At 47.0% G+C, this 23,749-nt stretch overlaps 1 protein-coding gene across 1 annotated transcript in view; it reads left to right on the forward strand.

Annotated features, from left to right (window-relative positions):
- CDH26 (cadherin 26) overlaps window positions 1-23,394 on the forward strand; it is a 41,670-nt gene extending 18,276 nt beyond the window's left edge. The window contains exons 4-17 of the mRNA XM_045528880.1: window positions 1,652-1,799; window positions 3,359-3,525; window positions 3,721-3,849; window positions 5,617-5,802; window positions 6,795-7,063; window positions 9,700-9,842; window positions 11,092-11,331; window positions 11,824-12,042; window positions 12,531-12,661; window positions 15,494-15,571; window positions 16,935-17,003; window positions 18,361-18,414; window positions 19,655-19,729; window positions 22,518-23,394. Of these exons, the coding sequence (XP_045384836.1) occupies window positions 1,652-1,799; window positions 3,359-3,525; window positions 3,721-3,849; window positions 5,617-5,802; window positions 6,795-7,063; window positions 9,700-9,842; window positions 11,092-11,331; window positions 11,824-12,042; window positions 12,531-12,661; window positions 15,494-15,571; window positions 16,935-17,003; window positions 18,361-18,414; window positions 19,655-19,729; window positions 22,518-22,772 (2,163 nt within the window). The 3' untranslated portion in view covers window positions 22,773-23,394. The remainder of the gene's footprint in view (window positions 1-1,651; window positions 1,800-3,358; window positions 3,526-3,720; window positions 3,850-5,616; window positions 5,803-6,794; window positions 7,064-9,699; window positions 9,843-11,091; window positions 11,332-11,823; window positions 12,043-12,530; window positions 12,662-15,493; window positions 15,572-16,934; window positions 17,004-18,360; window positions 18,415-19,654; window positions 19,730-22,517) is intronic.
- The last annotated feature ends 355 nt before the right edge of the window (window positions 23,395-23,749 follow it).

Genomic DNA, 23,749 nt, shown 5'->3' on the forward strand with positions numbered 1-23,749 from the left:
GTAAGTCCTCTTTTTCTTTTTTCAAAATTATTTTGGGTATTCAAATCTCTTTGCCTTTCCACATAAATTTTCAGATCAGTTTGTTGATATCTTAAAAATTTCTGCTAGCCTTTTGGTTGGGCTTGCACTGAATTTGCAGATCAATTTGGGAGGAACTGCCATCTTGGCAACATTGAGTCATTAAGTCCATAAACACAGAATATCTTTGCATTCAATTAGGTCTTCTTTAGTTTCTTTCATCAGTGTTTTACAGCTTTCAGTAAACAGATCCTACATACATTTTGTATTTGTAAATGGTCCTGTTTTTAAAATTTTGGTTTCTAATTATTCATTGCTGGTCTATAGAAATGTAATTGAGTTTTACATATTAATGTTCTACGTATGGCATTGCCAAAATGGATTTAAATGTGGAATCAGCCTGACATTCTCAGGGCAAACCCCATTTGCTCGTGATACATGTTGCTGGATTTTATTTGCTGATATTTTGTTGAGGATTTTTGAGTCTAGGTTTGCAAAGGATATTGTTCTGCAGTCTTCTTGTAATTTTTAAAAATCTGACTTGGTATTATGATAACATTAGTCTCATATAATAAGTTGGGAAGTTTTCCTTCTTTTTATATTTTCTGGAAGAGACTGTGTTGAATTGGTATTACCTCTTCCTTCCTATTTTGCTAGAATTTACCATTGAAGACATCTGGGCCTGGAGCTTTTTTGTTTTTGTTTCGAGGAAGATTTTAAACTACAAATTCCATTTCTTTAATAAACATAGGACCATTCAGGATGTTTCTTCTCGAGAAAGTCTTGATAGTATTTCTTTCTCAAGAATTTGGTCCATTTCATTTCAGTTGTCCAATGCATTGGCATAAGCTTGGCCATACGCTTCCTCGTTACGCTTTTAGCACGTGTGGGGTCTGCAGCAGCCCTCCTCTCAGTCTTGGTATTGGCACTCTCCCCTGTGGCTCGTCAGTCTTCCTAGAGCTTTATCCATTTAATTGACAATTTCAAAGAATCAGCTTTTGGATTCATGACTTTATTGTTTTGTTGTTTTCCATTCCACTGATATGGATATTTATAATTCTTTCTTTCTGTTTGGGCTTAATATGCTCTCTTTTAAAAATTTCTTAAGATAGACATTTAAATTATTGATTTGAGATCTATTGAAGGGAAAGGCTTCATGCATGTTTGAGGTGGATCGACCTTTCTTAGCCAAGTACAGAACCTAGCACGTCAGTAGCTGTGCTAGTTACTATAGATGTTCACTTTCCCACAAACCTTAGAGTGTCTGCTATCTGTGATGTTTCAACAATATTTAGTAGTGTATTCATTTCTCATGAAAGTACTGATAGGCTGTAGAAAATGAAGCTCATAGGCACCTTGCCTGGGTTTACTCAGGTGGAGAAACTGAGATTTGAACCTAATGATAACTGATTGCTTGTTTCTTCTAGTCAGTGCATTGATTTGTTCTACACATTTATTGAGCACCTAGTCTGTGCCAGCACCGTGTGAATGAAAGCCACCCGATTTCGGCGCTCAGGAATTTTCAGTCTAGCAGAGGAGACAGATACAAAACACACAGTCATGCTAACGGTCATTTGATCCGTGTCATTGAGTAAATGTTTCTGCAACATTTATACAGTTCTCTGCTTCCTAGGTCAGCTTCGATGCTGTGGATCGCTCAACAGGGGAATTTGTGGAAAAATCCTTGATTTTCAACATTAGAATCAAGGATGTAAATGATCACGCACCTCAGTTTCCTGAGAAGGAATTTAACGTCAGTGTGAAAGAGAACCAAGCTGCAGGTGTGTGCGGTGGAGGGTGGACGGGGGGCCCTGCAGGGCTTCTGTCCCTGCTCTGTCTTCCTGCTTTGGTGTCGCAGTGGAGCTTGGTCCTTGCTGTCTTCAGGGAGCTTTTACTGTTCACATTGCAAAGGTTGCAGGCCCTGGATCAGAGTGAAACGCTTTGAAGTCTGTCAGCCTCATTTTATATTGGCGATAAAGTGATGTAGGCATTGTGCCAGTTGGAAGAGCTGATATGTAAATGCCAATCTAAAAATAAAGCCACATACAGTGAAGGAAAAAGAGCTAGGTGGCGAGTTCCTGATCATTTCTGCAAATTTCTCATCTGTAAAACGGCAACAAGATAACATCTAAAGTCTCTGAGTTACAGATACTGTGAGTCTTTAAATCCCAACCACTCTTACTAGAATGTGGATTTATTTTAATAACCAAAAAATTATTTCCCTTTTAAAATATACTTTACAAAATTTGGAAAATTCTGGGAAATGAAAAGACTGCAAAAGAAAGCATCTTTAATACTACTCATGAGAGATAAATACCATTAATGTTTTAGTTTGTATCCTTTCAATATTTTTCTTTGCATTTTATATGTGTATATATACACACTGTATGTTATATGTACATATTCACAGATCTTTATTTATAATATATAATGCATATTTACATATGCATACATTTTCACCTTTATTATAGCACAAAATGTGTATGTGCACATATTAAATATTTACACATATTGGGTGTGCTTTTTTATGTGTGTATATTTATGAATTTCCTTTTTTAGAAATGCAATTTTACTGTTTGTAACTAAAATTCTCCTGCAGCATCCTACGGCGTAGTATGTTGTGGATCTGCTTTAAAGTATTTGACCAATCTTCTTTCTATTGATGAACATGCATATTTTGTTGTCACTTTTTGTTATTTTTATAAAATATGTTTCAATGAGCGAATGTAAGCTAGAATAAATCTATGTCCCAACCCAGTACTATTTACTTTACACTAATTCCGAGGCGTTGACGGAATGGTTCCAACTGTACACACGATTTCAGTGCCCCATTTCCTCATCCACAGCAATGTGTGTGTCCACTCATGTTGTCTTTGGTAATTATGGGCTTCAGATTTTTTTATCAGTTGCTTTTTCCTTTCTTTTGTCCATTTCTCTGTTAATGTCTTTGTCATTTTTCTCCTTGGTTTTTACCTCCACATTCCATATTGAGAATATCTGCCTGGCGTATATAATTCAAATCAGTCTTCCTGCTTTGTCGTTTCCTTTTTAATTTTGTCTATAGTTTTTTGCCATACATTTTAAAATGTAACCTGATCTATCAATTTTGTCCTTTAAGTCTTCTGCATTTGCAGTCATGATTAAAAAGGTATTTTTGACCTAATGGCTATTTAAACATTCAACTTTATCTTGTCTAGTGTGTCTATAGTTTGATTTTATGTTTAAATATTTTATTCATTCTGGTGTATACCCCAATGCCATTTAATAAATAATTCATCCTCTTACTGGTTTGATAGGCTGCCTTTGTCCAATAGTAACAATTCAAAAAATTTCTTTCCAGGTCAACCTATTTTTCATATGTTAGCAGTTGATTTGGATCAAGAAAACACTCCAAATTCTCAAGTCCTTTATTTCCTCGTTTCTCAAACACCGTTACTGAAGGAAAGTGGTTTCCGGATTGATCGTAATAGTGGAGAAATAAAACTCTCAGGATGTTTAGATTATGAGGTTATGTGGATTTTATTATTTAAAAAATACAAAATGTGCTGCCTATCTTTGAGCCCATGGCTTAGATCCTGTGTTTGCAGTGGCGAACCCTCTGTGGCTAGACTTGCTATTGCAATTGCTACATGGAATATTTCTATATGAATATTTTCCTCTCCTGTGTTCTAAGGGCCTAATTCCCTTTTCCTCCCCACATAGACTGCGGCTCAGTTCACACTCATAATCAGAGCCCAGGACGGTGGAGAGCCATCGCTGTCATCCACAGCCACGGTTCACATTGATGTGCAAGACGGCAACAACCACGTGCCTACGTTTACCCAGGAGAATGTAAGCTGTCTGGGCTGCCCCCAATTCTAAGTCCCAAAGCAAAGGTCCTTGGGATCTTCAGTTATCTTTGGTATCACCCAAGGTACAAGCAATTCTCCAAAGGGACTTAAGCTAGAATCAACGAGTCAAACCATATTGACACAGAAGCAGGTACTAACAGTCCCATGAGCTTACATTCCGACTGTGACTGCTTTATGCCAGATACTGTGTGAAGCACTTTGATGTGCATGTTTAACTGTTGAGAGCACCAAGTGAGAAAACCGAGGCCCAGGGAAGGTAGAGAATGCCTGTTCACTGAAGTCAGGGTTTCCCAGCTTGTGACGCTGGGCCAGATGATTCCTTGGGGTGGGGGCTGTTCTATGTGTGATAGGATCGTTGGCAGCACCTGTGGCCTCTGCCTACTAGATGCCAGCAGCAGCCCCCAGTTGGGACAACCAAAAATGTCTGCACACAATGTCAAATGTCCCCTGGGAAGCAGAAATGCCCTTGGTTGAGAGGTCTAGACCTGAGGTTTTCACACTGTTCAGGGTTCTAGAGGGGATGACTCACAGGTGGCCTTCGGCCCTGCCTTCCTCACCTCGCCGATGTACGGACTGGGGCTCCACACAGGATGTCACAGGCTCCGGACTCTCAGGCTTTACAACAGCGTTGAGCACACTGTGTAAGACTGTTGAGAAATACCACACCACTTACGGCATGCAAGACTGCAAGGAGATAAGGATACTCAGGATCTGCTTCCAGTTTTTTATTTTTTTACTATTCTATATGTATTTTTAAAAAGTAAATATCCATTATATTTCCCCGTTTCTCCTGGACTCTCAGTCAGGCCTTTCTTTCCTGACTACCCAGTGAAAACACTCCCACTCCCTTCCTGGGACACTCTCCAGCCCTTTGTGCTGCTTCTGCTTCATGGTGTTCTATTTCATTAGTTAGTTTCATTTATTGTCTAAATGTCCCCTACACACACACACACACACACACACACACACACACACTCAATTGTCAGCTCCCTGAGGATGGGCTTATTGACTGTCTTGTTCACAGCATTTAAAACACAATCTGGTGCATAGTAGCTGTTGTTGAATAAATGATGCAAACAATTATTTTTAAAAGGTGTCATTTAAAATTTTTTACAAATATTGTATAAACCAAAGTGAACTGTTTTCAGATGAAGGCACTTCACGGAGAGTACATAATGACTACAGAATAATATTATGTTTGAACCTCGTTTTAAATTCCTTCCCTGGCTTGATAAAAAGCTGAGCTCTCAAAACTAAGGCTGAAACAAATAGAGCCTGTTGTCCGGCTGTGCTTGTCTAGATCCACTGTCACCAAAAGACATTGAGTAATAAGCTATTTTAAAGATCTATATGTGTTAGAAAAATGATCACCTTAATCTAAGTAACCACAAGTGTCCTGTTTTAGGAGAAGAGATAGGATTTTTAGAGAGCATAAAGTAGGATGTGTATTATTATTTTAAAAATTCTTGGAAAAATAGTGCATTGAGCTGGATTTAAGAGTGCTTTGAAAATTATTCAGCTGTAGACAACAAATCACAGGTAGGAGGGACGAGATGTTCCTTATTGCCAGTCCTGCTGTAGCAGCAGAATTTCACGTCCTTAATGTCGATTCCAGCAACATCAGAGCCATACAGGCCGCAGGGTGTTGTGCTGAGGACCTACAGTTTCTTCCCCCCCCTCCCCCCCCTCCCCCCCCAATTGCATTTCTTCGTCTCCATGACACGGACATGATGATGGTCTCTTTCAGTACAAGATTCAGATTTCTGAAGGTCAAGTCATCCAGGGCCTGTTGCGTCTCCCGGTTCAAGATCGCGATTCACCATTGACACCAGCTTGGAGAGCACAGTTCAACATATCACATGGCAACGAGGAGGGACATTTTGCCATTTTGACTGACCCCGAGACCAATGAAGGCATTTTAAATGTTATCAAGGTAAAGCCGTAACACACCTCTGCAACATTACCTAAAGACTTCACCATTTGTTTTTAGGCAAAATGTAATAGATTTATATAGGCCCTAAAATGATTATTTTTTCCTGATGTGATAAAAAATTGAAAACGTTTTCTTCAACCCTAGTTTTTCTTTTCTTCCTGTGAGTTTTAAATGTTAAAACTTTTAAAGTTTAAAAGAAATGAAAATATCTGTGTGGCCCCTGGAAGTGTGGTGGCCCCTGGCACTGTGCCTACCTGTGCCTAATGGAGAAGTCGGCCCTAGAGGACAGCATTCCTAACTCATTTTACTGATAAGGAAACCGAAGCCCAGAGAGGTTGGGCACTTTACAAGGAGTCACACAGCTCGAGAGTGGTGGAGTAGAGATTCTGACCAGGCCAGTCTGACCCCAGTGCCTCTAGTCCTCATAGCTCTCAGCCAGACCCTAGAATGAGCAGGTGAGTCACCTGCGAAAAGGCACCGAGATCCTGCCCGACAGTTAACAAGCCCCCAGGTGATGCTGAGGGCCCACAGTCTGCGCCGTGAATAGCAAGGCTCTGAGACACTACACCAGGTGCCGGGGGTGGGATTTTCCAAACATCCCCAGCCTTGCAATCCTTTCAAGTCACTGACCACTTTGTACCCTCAATAACTATGATCATTAATATCTGTATTTCCCTAAGTTCCCCTGACTTTTTGCAGCATGGCTGTCACATTAATGTTTCATTAGGTTATGGTTTTTGTTGCATTTTTCATGACCCTCTGATGGATGGTGGCTCGTTTCAACCAGGAGAGGAGGAGGAAATGAAAAAAGAAAAGAACTCCGTAAATGATTTGAAAATGCGCTGAAGACTGTCTTTTGATCATTATCAAAGACAATGTAAATAATACATGAAGTGCAAAAGCCACACACTCTCAGCTGCATGACGACTGGGTGCTGGGCTTCCTCTGGCCGGCAGAGCAGCGGGTGCTAATGAAACCCCTCTGGCTTTCAGCCTCTGGACCACGAACCTCAGCCCGTGCGAAGCCTCGTCATCACCGTGGAGAATGAGGAGCAGCTCTTCTCCTGCGAGGGGGGCGGGCTCCAGCAGCCCAGGAGGGCCGCGGCAAGTGCCACCGTGAGTGTGCAGGTGACCAATGCCAACGACCCGCCGGCCTTTCACCCCGAGAGCTTCCTGGTCAGCGAAGAGGAGGGTGCCAGGCCTGGAACCCTGCTGGGAACCTTCCGTGCCGTGGATCCGGATGGCACCGCAAGCCAGATAAGGTGAGGGCAGAGGAACAGGCAGGCAGCGGGGTGCGCGGACTCAGCAGCCACCAAGAGGACTTCTGCTTCTAGCTAGCTCCTCCGACGCGTTCATGGGTTGACTAAGCCTCAGTTGTGAAAATCTGAGAAGCCACCAGGCAAATGCCCACCGGCCCAGGTTAAATGTCCTCTTCGTGCTGCAGCTTTCTCTGACGCCCCCAGGGGAAGTCACCTGCTCATTCCCTTTGCGCTTCCCATGTGCTGCTTTCATTCTCTCTTCTTCTATTAGAATCATTTGCTTATATGTTTCCATCCCCCTCTTTACCAGAGGCTATAAACTGGCAGCCCTCTTGCTTCTGGGAAGCAAATGTTTCTTTTTTAAATTGTGATAAAATACATGTTACGTAAAATTTACTATTGTAACCATCTTTGGCATTTAACCAAGTCAGTGACACTAAGCACGTCACTATGGTTGTGCAACCATCACCACCGTCCACCTCCAGGCCCCTGTTCCTCTTGCAAAACTGAAACTCTGTCCCCATTAAACAGTAACTCTCCATCCGCCCCCCCACTCCTGGCACCCACCGTTCCACCTTCTGTCTCTATAAATCTGACTGCTCTCGGGGCTTCTTACAGGCAGAGTCACACAGCCTCTGCCTTCGTGTGTCTGGCTCATTTCACTTGACATAGTGTCCTCAACGTTCGTTCATGTTTAGCATGTGTCAGAATTTCCTTTCTTTTAAAAGCTGAATATATATACATTGCATGCATTTACCACATTTTTTTCTGGCCTATTCATCCGTCCTTGGGTTGCTTAGTGGATTGTCTTTAAAAATAAAGTTGCCAGCATTTAACAAGAAGGAGATTATGTGTAACAGTTGCATTTTCTGGCTGTTCTCAAAGGAGCAGGACAATTTGGCCTGTTTGAGTCCGTATTACACGGGGCCATGATCACAGGGGCAGAGCAGGGGTCATGGGTCATGCCCCTTCACCCTTGAGACTCAGCAGCTGGCCTCAGTCCTCATTCTGCCAACGTCACTCATTTCTAACACCTGCTTGGCCCCTCCCTGTCCACGCTGGAGTTTGGGATTCCTCCTTAGAGCAACGCTTCTCAGCGTACCTGTTGGGAAGGGCCAGATTTCTTTTTTCATTTTCAATGCATTATGGAGTGATCATTTTGCAAAACATAATAAAAATGAATTACTAGAAAATTTACTAGGGGGATACAGCAATACCTACACCTGTAAGAATTTCTCAACACTTGCTCTTAATTTTTGCTGTTATCTCACTGTGAGCAGCTAACCCAGAGCCCACAGACTGTGCCCGCCATGCACACTGGTGCATGTTGTCTGAGTGCAGCTCTTCAGCAGTGGTTGTCAAAGTATAGCGTGTATCAGAATTTCTGGAGAGTTTGTTAAAATGCAGGTTGCTGGGCCCCCTCCTGGAATTTCTGATTTAGAGGTCGGGTGTGAGGACTGGGATTTGCTTTTCTAATAAGCTCCCAGGTGATGCTAATGATGTTGGCAGGGCCCTCCCTTTGAGACCACTGATGTTGAGCCCATCTTATTCCTTGCTGTCTTGCTGTCTCTTGAGTATGGTTAGCTTATAAGCAGGTCTCAGTATGTGTTTGGATTGCGCTGAAGTTAAGAACTAAACAATCCATTCACTTTAGCCTCAGATATTGCTTTCTCCAGGGTGCAGGTTGAGTGCCTATTGTGGTGGGGTGGAGACTAGATCTGGTGAGCAGGTTTTGTTTAGTCTTGTTCTGCTCCGTTTGCATTGACCGGAGTTAACTTTCCGGCATGAACCTGGCCTGAGATAATCCACAGATGAACTGAGTTTCTTCCCCTGGTTTGTAAACCTTGCCAAACCACAGCGTTTCTAAGGAACTTCTGGAAGCTTCCATAGGAGGTGAAGCAGTGCACAAAAAGCTTCAATTCTTTTAAAATCTGTGACTCACCAAATATAGGAGAGGGCTAGTCGTTGACCTCATCGAAAGCATTTTCCCAGGTGATGAAGAGGAAGCATAAGGAGAAACTGCCCTTCTCCACCCTTTCTGGGGCCTGCACTTTTTCTGTCGCTTGCCTGAGTCCAGGAGGTCCCTACCGTGGGTCCCTCAGCAGGCAGCTGTGGGTGGCAATCTGGCAAGGTTCCAGCGAATGCCCTCTGATGCTGACCACTCCCGGAAACCCTGGAGGGCTCAGCATGGCCACCCCTGAAAAAGGTACCAGGTCACCCAGGTGTGGATCCTCTGGGCTCTGTTACACAGTGCACACTGCGGAGCAGTGGAGTCCCGTGCCCCTGTAGCAGGGGCAGGCTAGTTTTTGGCATTAAGCTGCTATAGCAGCTGCAGTCATTGAAGGCTGATTCTCCTCCAGCACGAGATGCCTCCCCAAGGCAGACAAAGCTATGTTCAGCCCAACAGGGAGAGAGATGCTTAGTATTCCAGTGCGTATCTATCTGACACACTAACAGAGTCTTCAGACTGTCGTCCCCCTGCCTTCATTAAATTCATGAACACTCTTGTAGTGATAATTGCTCTTAGAATTTCCTAAATTACTTGGTATAGGAATAGTAGTCTTTCTATGGCATATTGTGATTTTTCTTTTGATGTAACTTTTTAATTTTAAAGATTGTGTGTGTTTTCCTTCTACCAGATACAAACTGGTCCATGACCCAGCAAATTGGGTTGCCGTAGATGAAAACTCGGGAGTTGTCGTCACCACGAAGCCAGTTGACCGAGAATCTCCTCATGTCAATGGCAGCTTTTACACCATCGTCGTTCACGCTGTGGACAATGGTGAGTGTTTGCCCGACACTGGGGGAAAGTGCTCATTCCCTCACTGAGGGAAATGACACTGGTGAGAGTCTCTCAGCACAACTGAGAAAAATACAAAAGAAACCTTGTTATCACTTTGCATCCATGCTGGGGATTATTTCTGATAATAATTCTCGAAATGGTTGACTAGGGACCCATACCATCAAAAGAGGGCAGTATTCATTCAGGAGAGACAATCATGCCAGCGAGGAAGCTGCAATCACACCCAACACCTTTTCCTCTGGTCACAAGATAACTCTTTAGCTCTCTGCCAAAGCCAATGATGTGTGATAAATATTTAGCACGGTTTCCCTGTACTCGAGTTGGCTTATAGGCTCAGGTAAATGTGACTGTGTGGGACAAATTTGTCGTAAACCAGGATGGGTGGTTTTATGAGAATGTTTCAGTACTTTACAGTTTCCCAAGAATGAATTTTTAAATGCACCAAAACAAATTTGAATAAGTGAAAAATTTCAAATAACTTTACAATTGCATTTGGGAAAGTCTGTGAACTAAAAGTCAGGTTCCAAGTGAGAGGTAACTGGACATCCCACTTGTATAATTAACTGGTTGAATGTTGGTTATGAAGATATGAAACGTGTTCCGAAGCACTACTATGGGAGGAGAAAGAAAGTGGGGTTAGTGTTCTAGGGTCCTATGGTTCTGTTATCGATGGTTTCAAAATTTTTTATTACAAAATATTTTTTAGATGCTCATAGATCCTCAAGCAGTTTTAAGAAATAATATAGTGGATCCCAGGCACCCTGTGCCCAGTTTCCCCAATGGGGACACCTTGCAGAACTGTGGTGCAGCATCACATCCAGGGTGGTGACACGGATGCAGCCGAGATCCAGACCTTTCCATCCCCACAAGGACCCCTCCTGTCACCCTTTTATTGTCACGCCCACTTCCCTTCCACCTTAACACCAGGCATGATTGACCTTTTAATTTATTTAATGATGTCACGTTCACCTCATACTACAAATGATTTGAAGAGGCAAGTGTTTGAACTTACCTTACCCAGGTATTCTGAATTTTTAGAAAAGTGGGAAAATAAATCAGGTGCATGCCAGTAAGGCTTATGAATTTGAAAGGGACACGGTCTCAATGTTCCGGTTGAATGGTTCTTTCCTGAGAGATGCAGGGTGCTCATTCTCCAGGGCTCTGTGTGCACGAGGAACGCTTCTTCAGTTGACGAACAAATTCTCCTGGAACTCCCTCCCTTTGCCAGGCGTCCCACCACAGACGGGCACAGGGACGCTGATGCTCTTCCTGTCTGACGTCAACGACAATGCCCCAACTCTCCAGCCCGGTTCTCGCGACGTGGAGGTGTGTGAGTCTGCGGGCAATGAGCCCCTCCTCATCAAGGCAGACGACCCGGACCTGGAGCCCTACTCGGACCCGTTTACATTCGAGTTGGACGATACCCGGGGAAATGCAGAGGACACATGGAGACTGGGAAAAAATTGGGGTGAGTGGGAGGCCAACCAGTTTACTGACCCGGCCCCAGTAAGGACTCTGGACCCCGAGGCTAAGGTGAGCTCCCCCAGGAGCACATATTCCATATGTGCTGTCACTCACAGTCACTGTCCTGGATTCCTGGGGAGAGGGTGACGGGAAGCTCTGGGTTCGGAACTCCTCTGGAATCTGCTCTGTGTGCTACTTCCCTGGCCTGATTTTCAGCTGTATCCTTTCCCTGTAGCAAAATGGAACCGTCAGTATTACAGCTTTTAGTGAGTCCTATGCATCCTTCCAGAGAATCCTTGAACCTGCAGGTGGTCCTGGGAACCCCTGAACTTGCAGTTGGTGTCAGAAGTGAGGGTGGTCTTGGGACCGTCCCTCTAACTTTGCAGTTGGCTAACTTCACGCAGAGCCTTGGCCCACAGAGGGCACTTGGTAAGTGCGTTTTGAGCAGGTGAACAAATAAATGAGTTCATTGTGTGAATTCCTTTTCCCTTTGCAGGTCGCTCAGTTGAACTTTTCATGTTGAGAAGCCTCCCAGTGGGTAACTACTCGGTGCCACTCGTCATTGGAGACAGACAGGGAGTCTCCCAGAAGCAGACTGTCCACGTGAGGGTCTGCTCCTGCTCCAGTGGGTTCATGTGTGTGGAACATTATCACACAGGAGCGGAGCTCGTGGGGGCCCTGTCCTCAGTCTGTGTGGTGTTCGCGGCTCTGGCAGGTCAGTGGTCTTCAGGGCTGTCCCGGGACATGACCTCTGGGTGCACTTGGGCTCCTACACTCAGATCACATGTTGCCACCCGGGTCAGACGTGATCGCTGGCTGGCAAAAGCACTTCTACTTAATAAGCAGTAATCTGAGCAGTGGAACCCATGGATGGGCATAGCCTGGGTTTGTAACAACCATGGGGACAGCAATATACACATGTCTAGGCTCCAGGGCTTGGCAAGGCTAATAAGGAAGCTAGTTTTTCCAAGAAATAATACAATATTACTAACCAGGTAGAATTAATTAATTCAACAAACAATTATCTAGCACCTACTTGTGCCCCCAAACTATGCTAAACTCTGTAGTGACACAGATGATTAGGACACAGATGATTAGGCCTTGTCCATTTGTGGCTAAGTTATAAATTCACAGAACATGATCTTCTTGAAACCTCTGCGGTGGGTGAGTCGGTCAATTCATTCCCCCTTTGTCTTATCACAGTGGCTCTGGTTTTACTGCTACGATGCTATTTCGCATTTCCACCCAAGAGGCGCAGATGCTCTCTGGACAGTGACAAAGGCCACCAGACCCTGATTGTGTATAACGACGAGAGCAAAGCCACCTCGGCCCAGGTAGTGGAATGCGATGCGCGTGTCTTACAGCAATGAAGTCAATAGCACATGGACAGACAGCACGTACTGTCTCACCCCTTGCACCCCCTCTTATTTCTTTACTCTAACTCATATTTGAGTAACAAGTCAGAAAAAAATTCCTGCAAAAATTGTCCAACTCAACTAAATGGATTTATTGTTCCAGATCAGTGGTTCTCAACCATGGGCAATTTTGCCCTCTAGGGGGTATTTGGCAATGCCTGTTGACAATTTTGATTGTCACAATTGGGGATGCTGCTGGCCTCTAGTGGGTTGAGGCCAGGGAGGCTGCCGAACATCCTGCAACACACACGACAGCCACAGAGAATTATCTGGCCCGTTGTCAAAAGCGCTGAGGTTGGGAAACCCGGCTCAGGGGAACAGTGATTTTTGCCAGGTGAAGGTTCACTAAATGGAATTGTGTTCTGCTCACCAGTTAAATGAGTCTGAGCTGGCTTCTGGCCCTGGCCTGGGGTAGCGCGTGGCAGAAGCCCCTCCGCCACCCTTGCCCGGCAGAGCCGGAGGGAAGCTCACTGGTCTCGCAGGTTCAAGGCCTGGCTTCCGTTTCTGTCTTTGGTCTTTTTGGCTTCATCAAGTGGAGAAGGTCATTCGACCCCACACCCTCATCTGTGAACTGGATGACGAAGTCAACCCCGCAGCCAGGTGTGGATCACAGAGGATGCTGTGAGAGCACCTGTCACTCACCCCGACCCACACAGAGGAAGGGGCCGTGACCGCTGGTTCTGTAAACCTGCAGCTTCTGGGGAAGAGCGGCTCCATCTCAGTGGTCCTCGCAGCCCCCCGGCTGGGGTGAGAGCGATGAGCTGAAAGCATTGTGGGCTCTCCTGTGTGTCTCCACCCGGAACTGAGAGTGGCTGGTCTGAAAAATAAAAGCAAAACAAACATCAAAAGGAAATAGGTCTTTCATACACAGAGGGTTCGGGTTGCCCCATTTTACACCTCCGCCGACGGTTTTGTCCTGGAAGGAAGAGACGTGTTGAGTAGAGTAGCACACTGTAGGGCAAAAGCGTCCAGTTAACTTCGCTGTTCTGCTCAGGTAAATAGAGAGAGGCTCTAAACCGTATGCGGTGTTTGAAGAAGCCGGTGCTCCAGCCTGACTCCTAGTGTTCTTCCTGCTTTTGTCTTCCCTGCGGTGTGAAGGCGGGAGGGAGATCACAGCTCCGGACCTGCCGTGTGTGTGTGTGTGTGTGTGTGTGTGTGTGTTAGCATGCATGTCCACGCCTGTGCACCGTGCAGGCCTCTGTGAGCCCTTCCTGGGCTGGACACGAGAAGGCAGGAAGTGTGACACAAACTCTCTAGGTCACTGAAGCCCCTGGAAGGAACCCTCTCACCCCAACCCTGAGAGCAGCAGCTAAGAGTTTCGATTTGTTTGTGTAATTTTAAGAAGGAAACCACCTTGGCAAACAGTCTTTGCATGATGGATGGAATCCCTCCCTTAGGCAGCGCCCCTGGCTCTGAGGCTTAACCCTGGAGGAAAACAGAAATGGCGCCTAGGCCTGGGGCCGTGCCTCAGCCTCCTTTGTGAGACGGAGCGGGAGCTGCTGAGCTTGCGGGAGACCAGCAGGAACGTGGCCCTCCCCAAGCTCTGGCTCCGGGTGCAGCCAGCATGGAAGAGGCTGGGGTGCCTTGGGTGCCTTTCCTGAGGGCAGATGGGCAGCCGTCTCCGGGACAGAGGAAGACGCTCCAGAGCAGCAGGGACCTTGGGCATTGTGGGGCTGAGACCGGGAGGCTGGAGTGGACAAGACGGCCCTGGCCACAGACTGGCAGCGTCAGAGGGACAAGGGCCTCGCCAGCGCAAGGGCATCTGTTTTCTCCCTGAACCAGAACATCCTCCCCTTGTCGCCTGCTCACAGCACGGGGCCCGTCTCCTTCCCTGCACCGTGTCTTTGGGGCCCTGAGAACTGAGATCCGGAAATCCTGGGTTTAGATTCCCAATCTGTGGTTTATCTGTTACCTAGTCTAATTGGCCCTCAGCTTCTCTATATAAAGTGTTCTCTCTGTCTCAGGTTTATTGGGCAGTTTAATCAAATAGCGCATGTAAGGTCCTGAGCACAGGGCAGGGTGCTCATGCAATGCACGCAGGCTGCCAGTGCTGGCATCACTAGCCGTGATACTAATTGGTCTTTGTAACTACTGGCAGGTAAGGCCACCTCACGGGACACACACTTAACCTGTCTAAACAGCTTCCCTGAATATTCCAGCCCATGCATGCATGTCCACTCACCAGGGACATTCTCTGCTCTTGGGAAGATGTCCCCACTGGTTCCACCCACATTGTCACATTCTGCCACCTGATGGAGGGGACCTATGGGACTCATAGATGCCTTCCCTGGATGTGGGAAGCTAGTGAGCTGTTGGCCAGCACAAATCCAGCACCCGTGACCATCTGAGTCCCTCGAGAATCGGTTTGTCGAGTGAGAAATGAAAGAGACAATGCACAGAGCACCCCACAACAGCGGTGACCCCAAGAGCCATCAGCACGAGCCTTAGAAGAAGACAAGCTTTTAGATTCTGAGACCTCCTGAAACACGAGTCTTTTACTATCACTTTACGTGAAACACTGAACACGAGAAACAACCTCCCAACCAGCAGTTACCAAAGACAAACAGAAATAACTTTCCCTCTCCAAATAAGTCGTCTGGATTTATAGGATGCGTGTTTGTCACAGTTTGGATTTTCCCTGCAGTGGTGTAGACGCAGTGTGTTTGGGGGAAATGGTGTTCCTGGCTTCCTGGTTTTATTTCTGCCTTCTGTAATTTCAGCCTGTCGTATTTCTTTCCCTGTGTTCCGCAGACACAGCCAGATGTCAAGGGCCACATGCCAGCTCTGCTGACCCACACGGCCGTGGCGGGAGCCAAGCTGGGTGCTAAGGTAACGTGTCACTTATTTGCTCCTTGATTTTGAAAAGAGAGGTGAGTTTGCTGATGGTTTCCATGGCAAGGAACACCCTGCCCACTCCCCCTACCCCCACGTCCAGTGAGGTCCTTCTGCAGGTCACTCGCCAGCCCGGCCCCCACCCCCAAAGCCCCGTGGTGCCCCATCCTGGCGCCCCTTCGCTGAGAGAAATGGAACGCAATAGCTCTGGGTGGACGGTGCTGCCTGCCAAAGGCTCGGGACCTCCCTGTGAGCAAGGCAGGGTGTGGAGCCACCGGAGCAGGAGTGACACGTTCTCCTGGGTGTCCTAAGAGTGTGGGGAAGGAATTAGAAAAGGAATAATTTTCTCGCCATACAATTCAATGTTATTTGAAACCCTGTTGCCCAACTGGCTCAATCTTTCCTTTCCTTAGTGGTAGGCGTCCCCCACTTTGGACACAGAGTTAACCCGGGACTGCAGAACGTTACCGAGCAGGCCCCAGGCCAGGGTGGCAGCGGGGCGGGTCCCCTGAGTGTTCTGCTCACTGGCGCTTGCCCCGGCGAGGGCTGCCCTTCCCTCACTGCTTCAAAGACATCCCCCGGCTGAGGGAGCCCCTCCGTCCTGCTCTCGGCCAGCCCGTGAGCGTCTAGAGGCCAGAGGCGCTGCCCTGAGGAGCGCGCTGTGCACGGTGCGTGCCTTGAATGTCCCCCAGAAACCTGTGGAGGGGGCGGGCAACCGTCCCTCCTTTACAGAGCAGGAAACCAAGGCCCACCCGCTTCTTTATCTCAGCGAGTCTTTGGATTCTCTCTGCAGTGTCCTGCATGGTGAGGACCTCTGTGACGACTGGTTAAATAAACTGCCATTCACACGCTTCCCCTAAGTGGTCACTTATGATTTATCGGGTAAACCGATATTTTAAAACCTGCTGCAAAGCATGAAATATCTTCAACAAAACCACTGTCAAGGTCTATTGCCTGCTTTATTTTCTTTGAAATTCTACTCCATTATGGAAGGGTCTCTAGTAAAATAACAGAAACCCAAAGCAAAAGTCGCCCACAGTCCCATCCCTGAATCTAAACCGTTTTACTTGCGAGAATCACCTTCTAGATCTTGTCTACGTGTGTGCTCGGCTTCCGGCACCTGCGTCTCATGTAGACCGTGGGAGCCCGCACGTCCACGTCCCATCCCGCCACACCGGCCCACCGTGCCCCGCCTGCTTCCCTCGCGTCTCCCCACCCTTCCTGCCCGACTCCCACTCCCCTCCCTCTCCTCAGGCCAGCTTTCATTTGCCGGTGAGTCCCCGGGCAGGGGCAGGGGTGGAAGGTTTCTCGGCTGGTGGGAAACGCGTCTCCCTGGAGTAAACCCACACTTCTCCCCTAGGGTCTCCGTGACCTGCCGCCGTCGACAGCGGCTTCATCAGACCAAGCACGCTCCGCTCTGGGGACTCCGGTGAGTCACAGGAGGTCACTCCCTGCTAGGGCCCTGTCACTACTGACTGATAGTCGGTTCGCTGGAGAGGGCCCTTCTGGAACATTCTGTGATACTGTTAGAACAAACACATAGTCAATGACAATCTGAGAAGTGGGGCTTTTCCAATCAACCACCTGTCCAACTAGCTGTTATTATATTATGACAGTTGGTGGCTGCTGTATTAAGAGTTTTTGTTTGATAGTCCTGATCAAGTAAGTAGACACTTTTAGAATACCCACAATCAGATGCACCTGCTCGTGTCCATCAAGGGCACCAGAGATAATCTACAAGGTTAGGAGCACGTGACTTTGACACTGACCAGACTCCCACCGTGGTTTCCTGCTCCCCGACACATGCAGCCCTGGAGTCCCCACTCTGCGTAGAGATTCGGGAACTATGGCTTTGCTTTATAAAATGATTTTTCTGAAGTAATTTTAGACTCACAGACGTTGCGACATAGCATGGAGAGTTCCCGTGGACCCTTCCCCAGCCCCCAGGGTAATATCTCACATAACCTTGCTGTGTTACCAAAACCAGAAAACACTGTTAATACAGGTATCCAACACAGACCTTATTTGGACTTCACCAGTTTAACTGGCTATGATTTTAACAAAAATTTACTTTTCAGACATAGAATTAAAACAAGTCATAGTCCACAGAGCCATGGTATCATATCCAGTTTTTATGAGGGAAAACTTCTAAAAATGAATTCAAGATCTCTGTAAATGTGTGTCTTTGGTCAGGCTGCATCAGAGCAAAGACTAAAATGTGCTTTGCATAAAGATGACACCACAAATCCACCATGGGAGGGCTGTGCGTTGATGGACATGTCCCTCTGGTCCTGGCAGGGCTGGCTGTGTGGACGTAGGACCCATACTGTGGCACAGGCCCCGTGCTCAGACAGGCCTGTGCTTGCTTCGATGTTCTACTGTTACTATCTTGAAATTCTTAATTATTGAACAAGGGGTCCCGTATTTTCTTCTTGCACTGGGCCTTGAAAGTTATGGAGCTGGAACTGGGCCTTAGGGGTGGATGTGTGTCATTCACATCTGTTGCGGTCATGGTCATGGCAGAAAGGAAGCCTTACTGGGCACCTGGGGACCCAAGACAGAGGTTGTAAATCCAATAGTCTCATGCTCCTCCACAAAGCAACTATTTAATATGAAATTCATTCATGGATTTCTGCTGTGTATAACTACACTGCTCTCATTAGAACTGCTGTACCTTTGATACAAAAATGAAAAGCAACATGATTATGAGAATTTCTAGTTATTTGTTTGCATCCTTTGGTATTTTATAAGAAACTGATAAATACTTCATCCTTCTTAAATTTAAGGGCTGTGGCGTACTCTTCGAGCCAAGAGGAGTGAAAATCAAATACTCTACTCCCGTAAGTATAGATGTAGATGTTACCATGAAGGGAGTTACCTTATTGTCCTGTCTAATAGCTGCAGAAAGCCCTGAAAATCAGAAGTTTGGAAGGGAAGAGGTGCAGTGTAAAATATGCCCCAAATCCAAACAAACTAACGGAGAAGTAACCGTGGAGCAGATTAGAGTAGCTAAGGCTTGGCTCCCTGGCGACTTGGAGGCGTCAGAGTTCTTCAGTGCCGGCAAATTCCTCGTGTGCCTCAGTTGCTGAGAGCTGGGTCAGAGGCTGCTTGCCTCCTGCTGTGCCCCTCGCAGACATACGGAAGTTTTGGGCTAAGGAGGCCTGAGACACCATCTAGTCCATTTTTCCCCTAAATATTTTTAGCAGCAGAATTCTTCTTCTCAAACGAGATCCTACAAAGAACTCTATTATCAATAAAACAGATAATAGTGGCTTTTTCCTACTACCAGTTTTGTTTGCATTGACATTCATAACATATACCTGTTATCAAAATAACCAATAAAAGTAGTGATTCTGATGAATACAAAAAAAGGATGTTATCTTAGCACCTAATTCATTGTCTTACATCTTCAACTTGGTTTTTAAAGTACCAAGACAATTTTGATATACACCAACAACAAATTCCAAATAGTAACAGTTTTTAAGTAGCACAATTTATAATGTTAGGATTCTCTTTGATTAATCAAACATGGGACAAAGAGCTTCATTCATATTTCATAAAAGCAAATTAACACAGCATCTCAATTAACATATTGGGGTGGGGGGCTCCAAAGGATGTAAACCATTTTTATTATATTATAAAAATAATATTAGTGTTGAAATAATTTGTAAATAATTAAAATAAAATTCAGATACTCTTGCTGAAGTATCTCTGAGGAGTCGTAGGTCCTGGAGACACAGTCTGACACCAGTAGCTGTGTCCAGAGAGGCCCAGAGAGTGACAGGGATGCGTTCTCGGCCACAGTGGAGCCATGTGTAGCATGGGGTTAGGACTTAAAGTTGGCTCCAGGCAAAACTGCCCCCGAGGCTGCCTCAGGAAGGAGCCAGGCTGGAGACTGATGTGCGTCTTCCCCCAGCCTGGTGTGAACCACGGTGCTGACCGGGGAGCACCTGGTGAGAGGCCTTGTGTCACAGAGAGTCCGTATCTTCAGCGTTTCCTCTGGGAGGCCCCACGGGGTGGGGGTGGTGGAAGGGACAGGGCTCCTCAGTGGTGCTAGAGTTCTACTGGTTTGCTTTGCAGGTCTACCCAGGTGGCGCAGTGCCCAGGCGACCCCTGACCTCAGTGGAAGGATGGATAGCAGAGACGCTGCATCAGGTAGGGAGGGCGGCCCTCGTCCTGTGTGTGGGCGGCTGGTTCTGTGTCCTCACTGTGCTCCAGGCCTGGCCTGGGGACTCGTCCTCCTAAATCACTGTGTTAGCTCAGGCTGCCACAACAGAATACTATAGACTGGGTGGCTTACAAAACAGAAATCCATTGTCCCACGGTACTGGAGGCTGGAAGTCTGCGATCAGGGTCAGGTTCGGGTGAGGGCTCTCTTTCTGGCTTGCAGACGGCCGCCTCCTTGCTGTGTCCTCACATGGTGGGGCAGAGAGACAGACCAAGCTCTCTGGTGTCTCTATTTATTAGGACACTGATCTCATCATGAGGACCCCACCTTTATGACCTCACCTAAACCTAATTACCTCCCAAAGGTGTCATCTCCAAACACCATCACATTAGGGTTAGGGCTTCAACACATGAATTTGGGGCAGTCGCAATTCAGTCCATAACGATCACTTTTGTGGGAATCCTCCTTCCGGGGCTGCTTTGCAGAACCCAACTCAAGGCAGAATAAAAGGTCTTTTTCTGCAAAATAGTGAAAGATGTGGTCGGACTGTGCTGAAGGGGGTTATCGGGCAAGGCTTTGATGCCAGACGCATCCTGGAAGGTTCCTCAACATGGCCACCCTGTTTGCTTGGCCAGAGCTGGGCAAACTCATGGGCAGGTTTACGTAAGGAGCAAAACAGGTCCCCACGCTGGAGGCTCGGAGGCTCCGTGTGTCCCCACATGGGGAGAGACGCACAGAGAAGCAGCACGGGAGGTCTGAGCCTAAGGAGCTGCACGTGTTGTGGGGAAGCTGGGCCTCAGACCCATGAAGTAATAAGCACAGAAGGAATGTGTAAATGTGGCAGTCTCTGTCCGTCAAGACATTTTATTTGACAAACACACATATAATACTCACTGCATTCCAGACTTTGTTTTAAGTGCTTGGAAGACATTAACTCTCAGTCTTCACATCAACCCGCTGGGGCAGGTACTGTCACATTCCTTTTTATAAAATGAGAAAACCCAGAAACAAAGACCTTAGGTAATGTGTCCAAGGTATAGAAAGCGCTAGATTTGGGGCTCAGATGCAGGCAGTTAGGTCCCAGGGCCTGGGCACTCGAGGGCAGATGCAAAGCAGTGGTCCCAGGTGCAGCACTGTAGCCCCTGCATTCGTGGCCTGGGGTGCTCATCAGAGCCTCTGACTTGAGGTCCTGGGCCCCCGTCTTGCAAAACCTGCAGATGCGCCTGGGCTCTGGCTATCAGAGCGGACGACAGGACAGACAGGGCCATGGGCACTGAGGCCTGGGGAGGAGAGCCCAGACAGTGTCAGGGTATGGAGTCACCGCCTGGGATTGCCCCAGGGTCAGCTCCTCCTCATCATTGCAGTCCCCAGGGTGGGAGCTCTAGCTCCGCACATCAGTGACAGCCCTGGCTGTCCTGAGTCCTGCAGAATGGGTGATGCCTCGCAGCTGCTGTGAGACAACATGAATGTTCTCTCCAAGACCCGAAGCTGTCCTAGAGCCAGACTAGCCAGGCTCCTGGGGGAGGGGCTGTGCGCCCACGGGTGGGGCTGCAGGATGCTTCGCCAGGCCCTGGTGGCTGGTGAGGAAGTCAGGGAGTGAGCCTCAGAGAAGCATCTGTCTGTGCGTCTCTCTCTGAGCAGACAGAAACCTCCGTGAGGGCAGGACTGTGTCATTACTGGTGCGCGACACACTGTCACTGAAGGAGGATTGGGTGGAAGAACCTTTCTTCACTACAACCCAAGGAGGTGGACAGATCTGAAAAAGGAGGCTCACAGGTGTTGCCCCAAGTGGTAAAGCTGGTGGGTGAGGGGCAGAGCCAGAGCTGGGGCACAGGTTGATGGACTCCAGACCAGCTGCCTGATCAGTGAGCAGTACCAGGGAAGTCTCTTCTCTCTGGGCCTTAAATTTCTATCTGTAAAGTAGGGTAGGCACAGTCCACTGCATTCTCAGGGATGACGTTGTGCACACATGAGACCACATGGCCACATACAGGACACGGTGATCATGACACAGTGTCTGGCTTATCCATTGTCACATGTGCACACACATGCACACACACACAGAGCTCCTGCCAAGTAGAGTGTGTGAACCGGGTGCAGGTCCCAACCAATGGGCAGCAAGAGAAGGCTGCATGGTGGCCGGGGACCCCCCTCCACCCTCTGCCCTCTGGACGTCCTTGTGGAGCTGCCCAACAGTTAGCTGGAATTCTGGCTCTGGATATGACCACTAAGAGTGTCCTAGGTGGTGATGGTGATTGGGACATCGCCACTGGTTAGGGGACAGATGAAGCCATGGCTGGAGCATTCACCTGGGAAACCAGAGAGCAGTGGTTTGAGGAGCGATGGGGGTGGAAGGGGTGCAGAGAGTGGTGACCGCTCCTTCTCGAAGGAGGCCATGAAGTACGAGCAGAGTTGACACAGAAAAGAGGGGACAGTTGTCCCAAATGGGGAGTCCCAGGCTGGGAGGTGTCCAGGGCACAGGAGGGGTAAGGGGGCCCCAAAGAGCGAATCTGCAAGAGGGCGGAGGAGGCGGGCCCTGTCCTACCACCTGGGACAGCTACCACCTAATCGGTCACAGTCCCTTCCCAGAAATTAGCTGGAGATGGACGGTGGTCTCTTCCTCCCCAGCCTGACTGCCCTCACTGAGTCTGTAGACGCTCCTGTGACAGCGGGGCCTTGGGTCTTGCTGCCACCGACGGAGAATCGTCAGATCACACCCAGAGAAGGCTGTGTCGGAGGCCCACACTCACCTTCTCTCTCCCCGCCTCTCCCCAGAAGCTCCGTGGTGTGGACCTGCAGGAAGATGACAGTGGCTGCCAGCCTCGTGTCTACCTGGAGGAGGGAATGAGCACAGGAGCCCCGTCCCTCAGTTCTCTCGCTGTCTCGGAGCAGGAGCTGCCGCCCGACGTGCTGGACGGCTGGGGTTCGAAAGCTGCTGCGCTTCTAGAGTTCTATTCTGAGCGAGGCGTCTCTTCCTCAAACAATGACTATTTTGGAGAACTGGAACCATTCATGGGGGGCAGTCGCTAGCCACTGTTCAGGGATTGTTTTTCTGCCTTTCTTCTTGTTTTTAATGACTTCCCAGTCCTAGGATGAGGACAAACTATTAGTCTGGTTTAAATGCTTTGATATTCTCAGATCAGCCATCTTGAACCAAAGCAAAACAGCAGGTTATACTTTATTAGAATTTGATTGGTCAGATTTTCTAAACAAATTTGAATTTAGTTGGATTATTCTTTGCTTCCCTTAACAGCCTAGCTCTGAGGGTAAATGAGTGTAATCTGTAGATTACCCAGCTCTCTGGCAACGCTGGGAAAGTAAAAATGGATTTAAAAGGCTATTTCCATTTCCACAATTATGATTCTGCTTCGGTTGAAGTGAAAAAAATAGGTGAATAGAGAAATGTTTTCTAGAACATTCATAATCAGTATTTTTAGTGATCTTTTTTTAAAAAAATACTGGTCCTTTTTCACTTTGGGATTAGATAGATAAAATATGTTCTCTCGAGAGAAATGACTATGCTTACAATGTTATAAGCAGTACATGCTTTAAAAAAAGGAAGAACTGACATAATTTAACTTGTATTATGGAAGTAAAAGAATTTAGGAGACTTTGAATGAATATGTTCTGATTTCATTTTTATCTTATACAAAACCGCGAACTTTAATTGATTTTGCCTTGTCCACTTACTGCTAGTGTTAATTGCAAGGGATGGTCTTTTTTTAAAGTCTTAAAAATTTTTATATAGTAGGACGTGTACCCCATAAATAGTTTTCTTGTCTGAATAATAGATAAGAGTGAGTCTGACTAAGCAAAGTTTAAAATGCTACCAGGACACTTTAATGTATATGGTAGACATCTGAAAGCCTACAGCCAAATCTAAAAACTTTTATATAATTAATGAGCATTATCTTCCATGAACGTCCTCTCATGTGCCTGAGGATAAGTCAAGAGAAACACACATTTGCTGTTGTTATATATCAACGGGGAGTTTTAGTTCAGAGTTA

Source organism: Lemur catta, chromosome 17 (assembly GCF_020740605.2).
Source record: "Lemur catta isolate mLemCat1 chromosome 17, mLemCat1.pri, whole genome shotgun sequence".
In the NCBI taxonomy this organism is placed as follows: Eukaryota; Metazoa; Chordata; class Mammalia; order Primates; family Lemuridae; genus Lemur; species Lemur catta.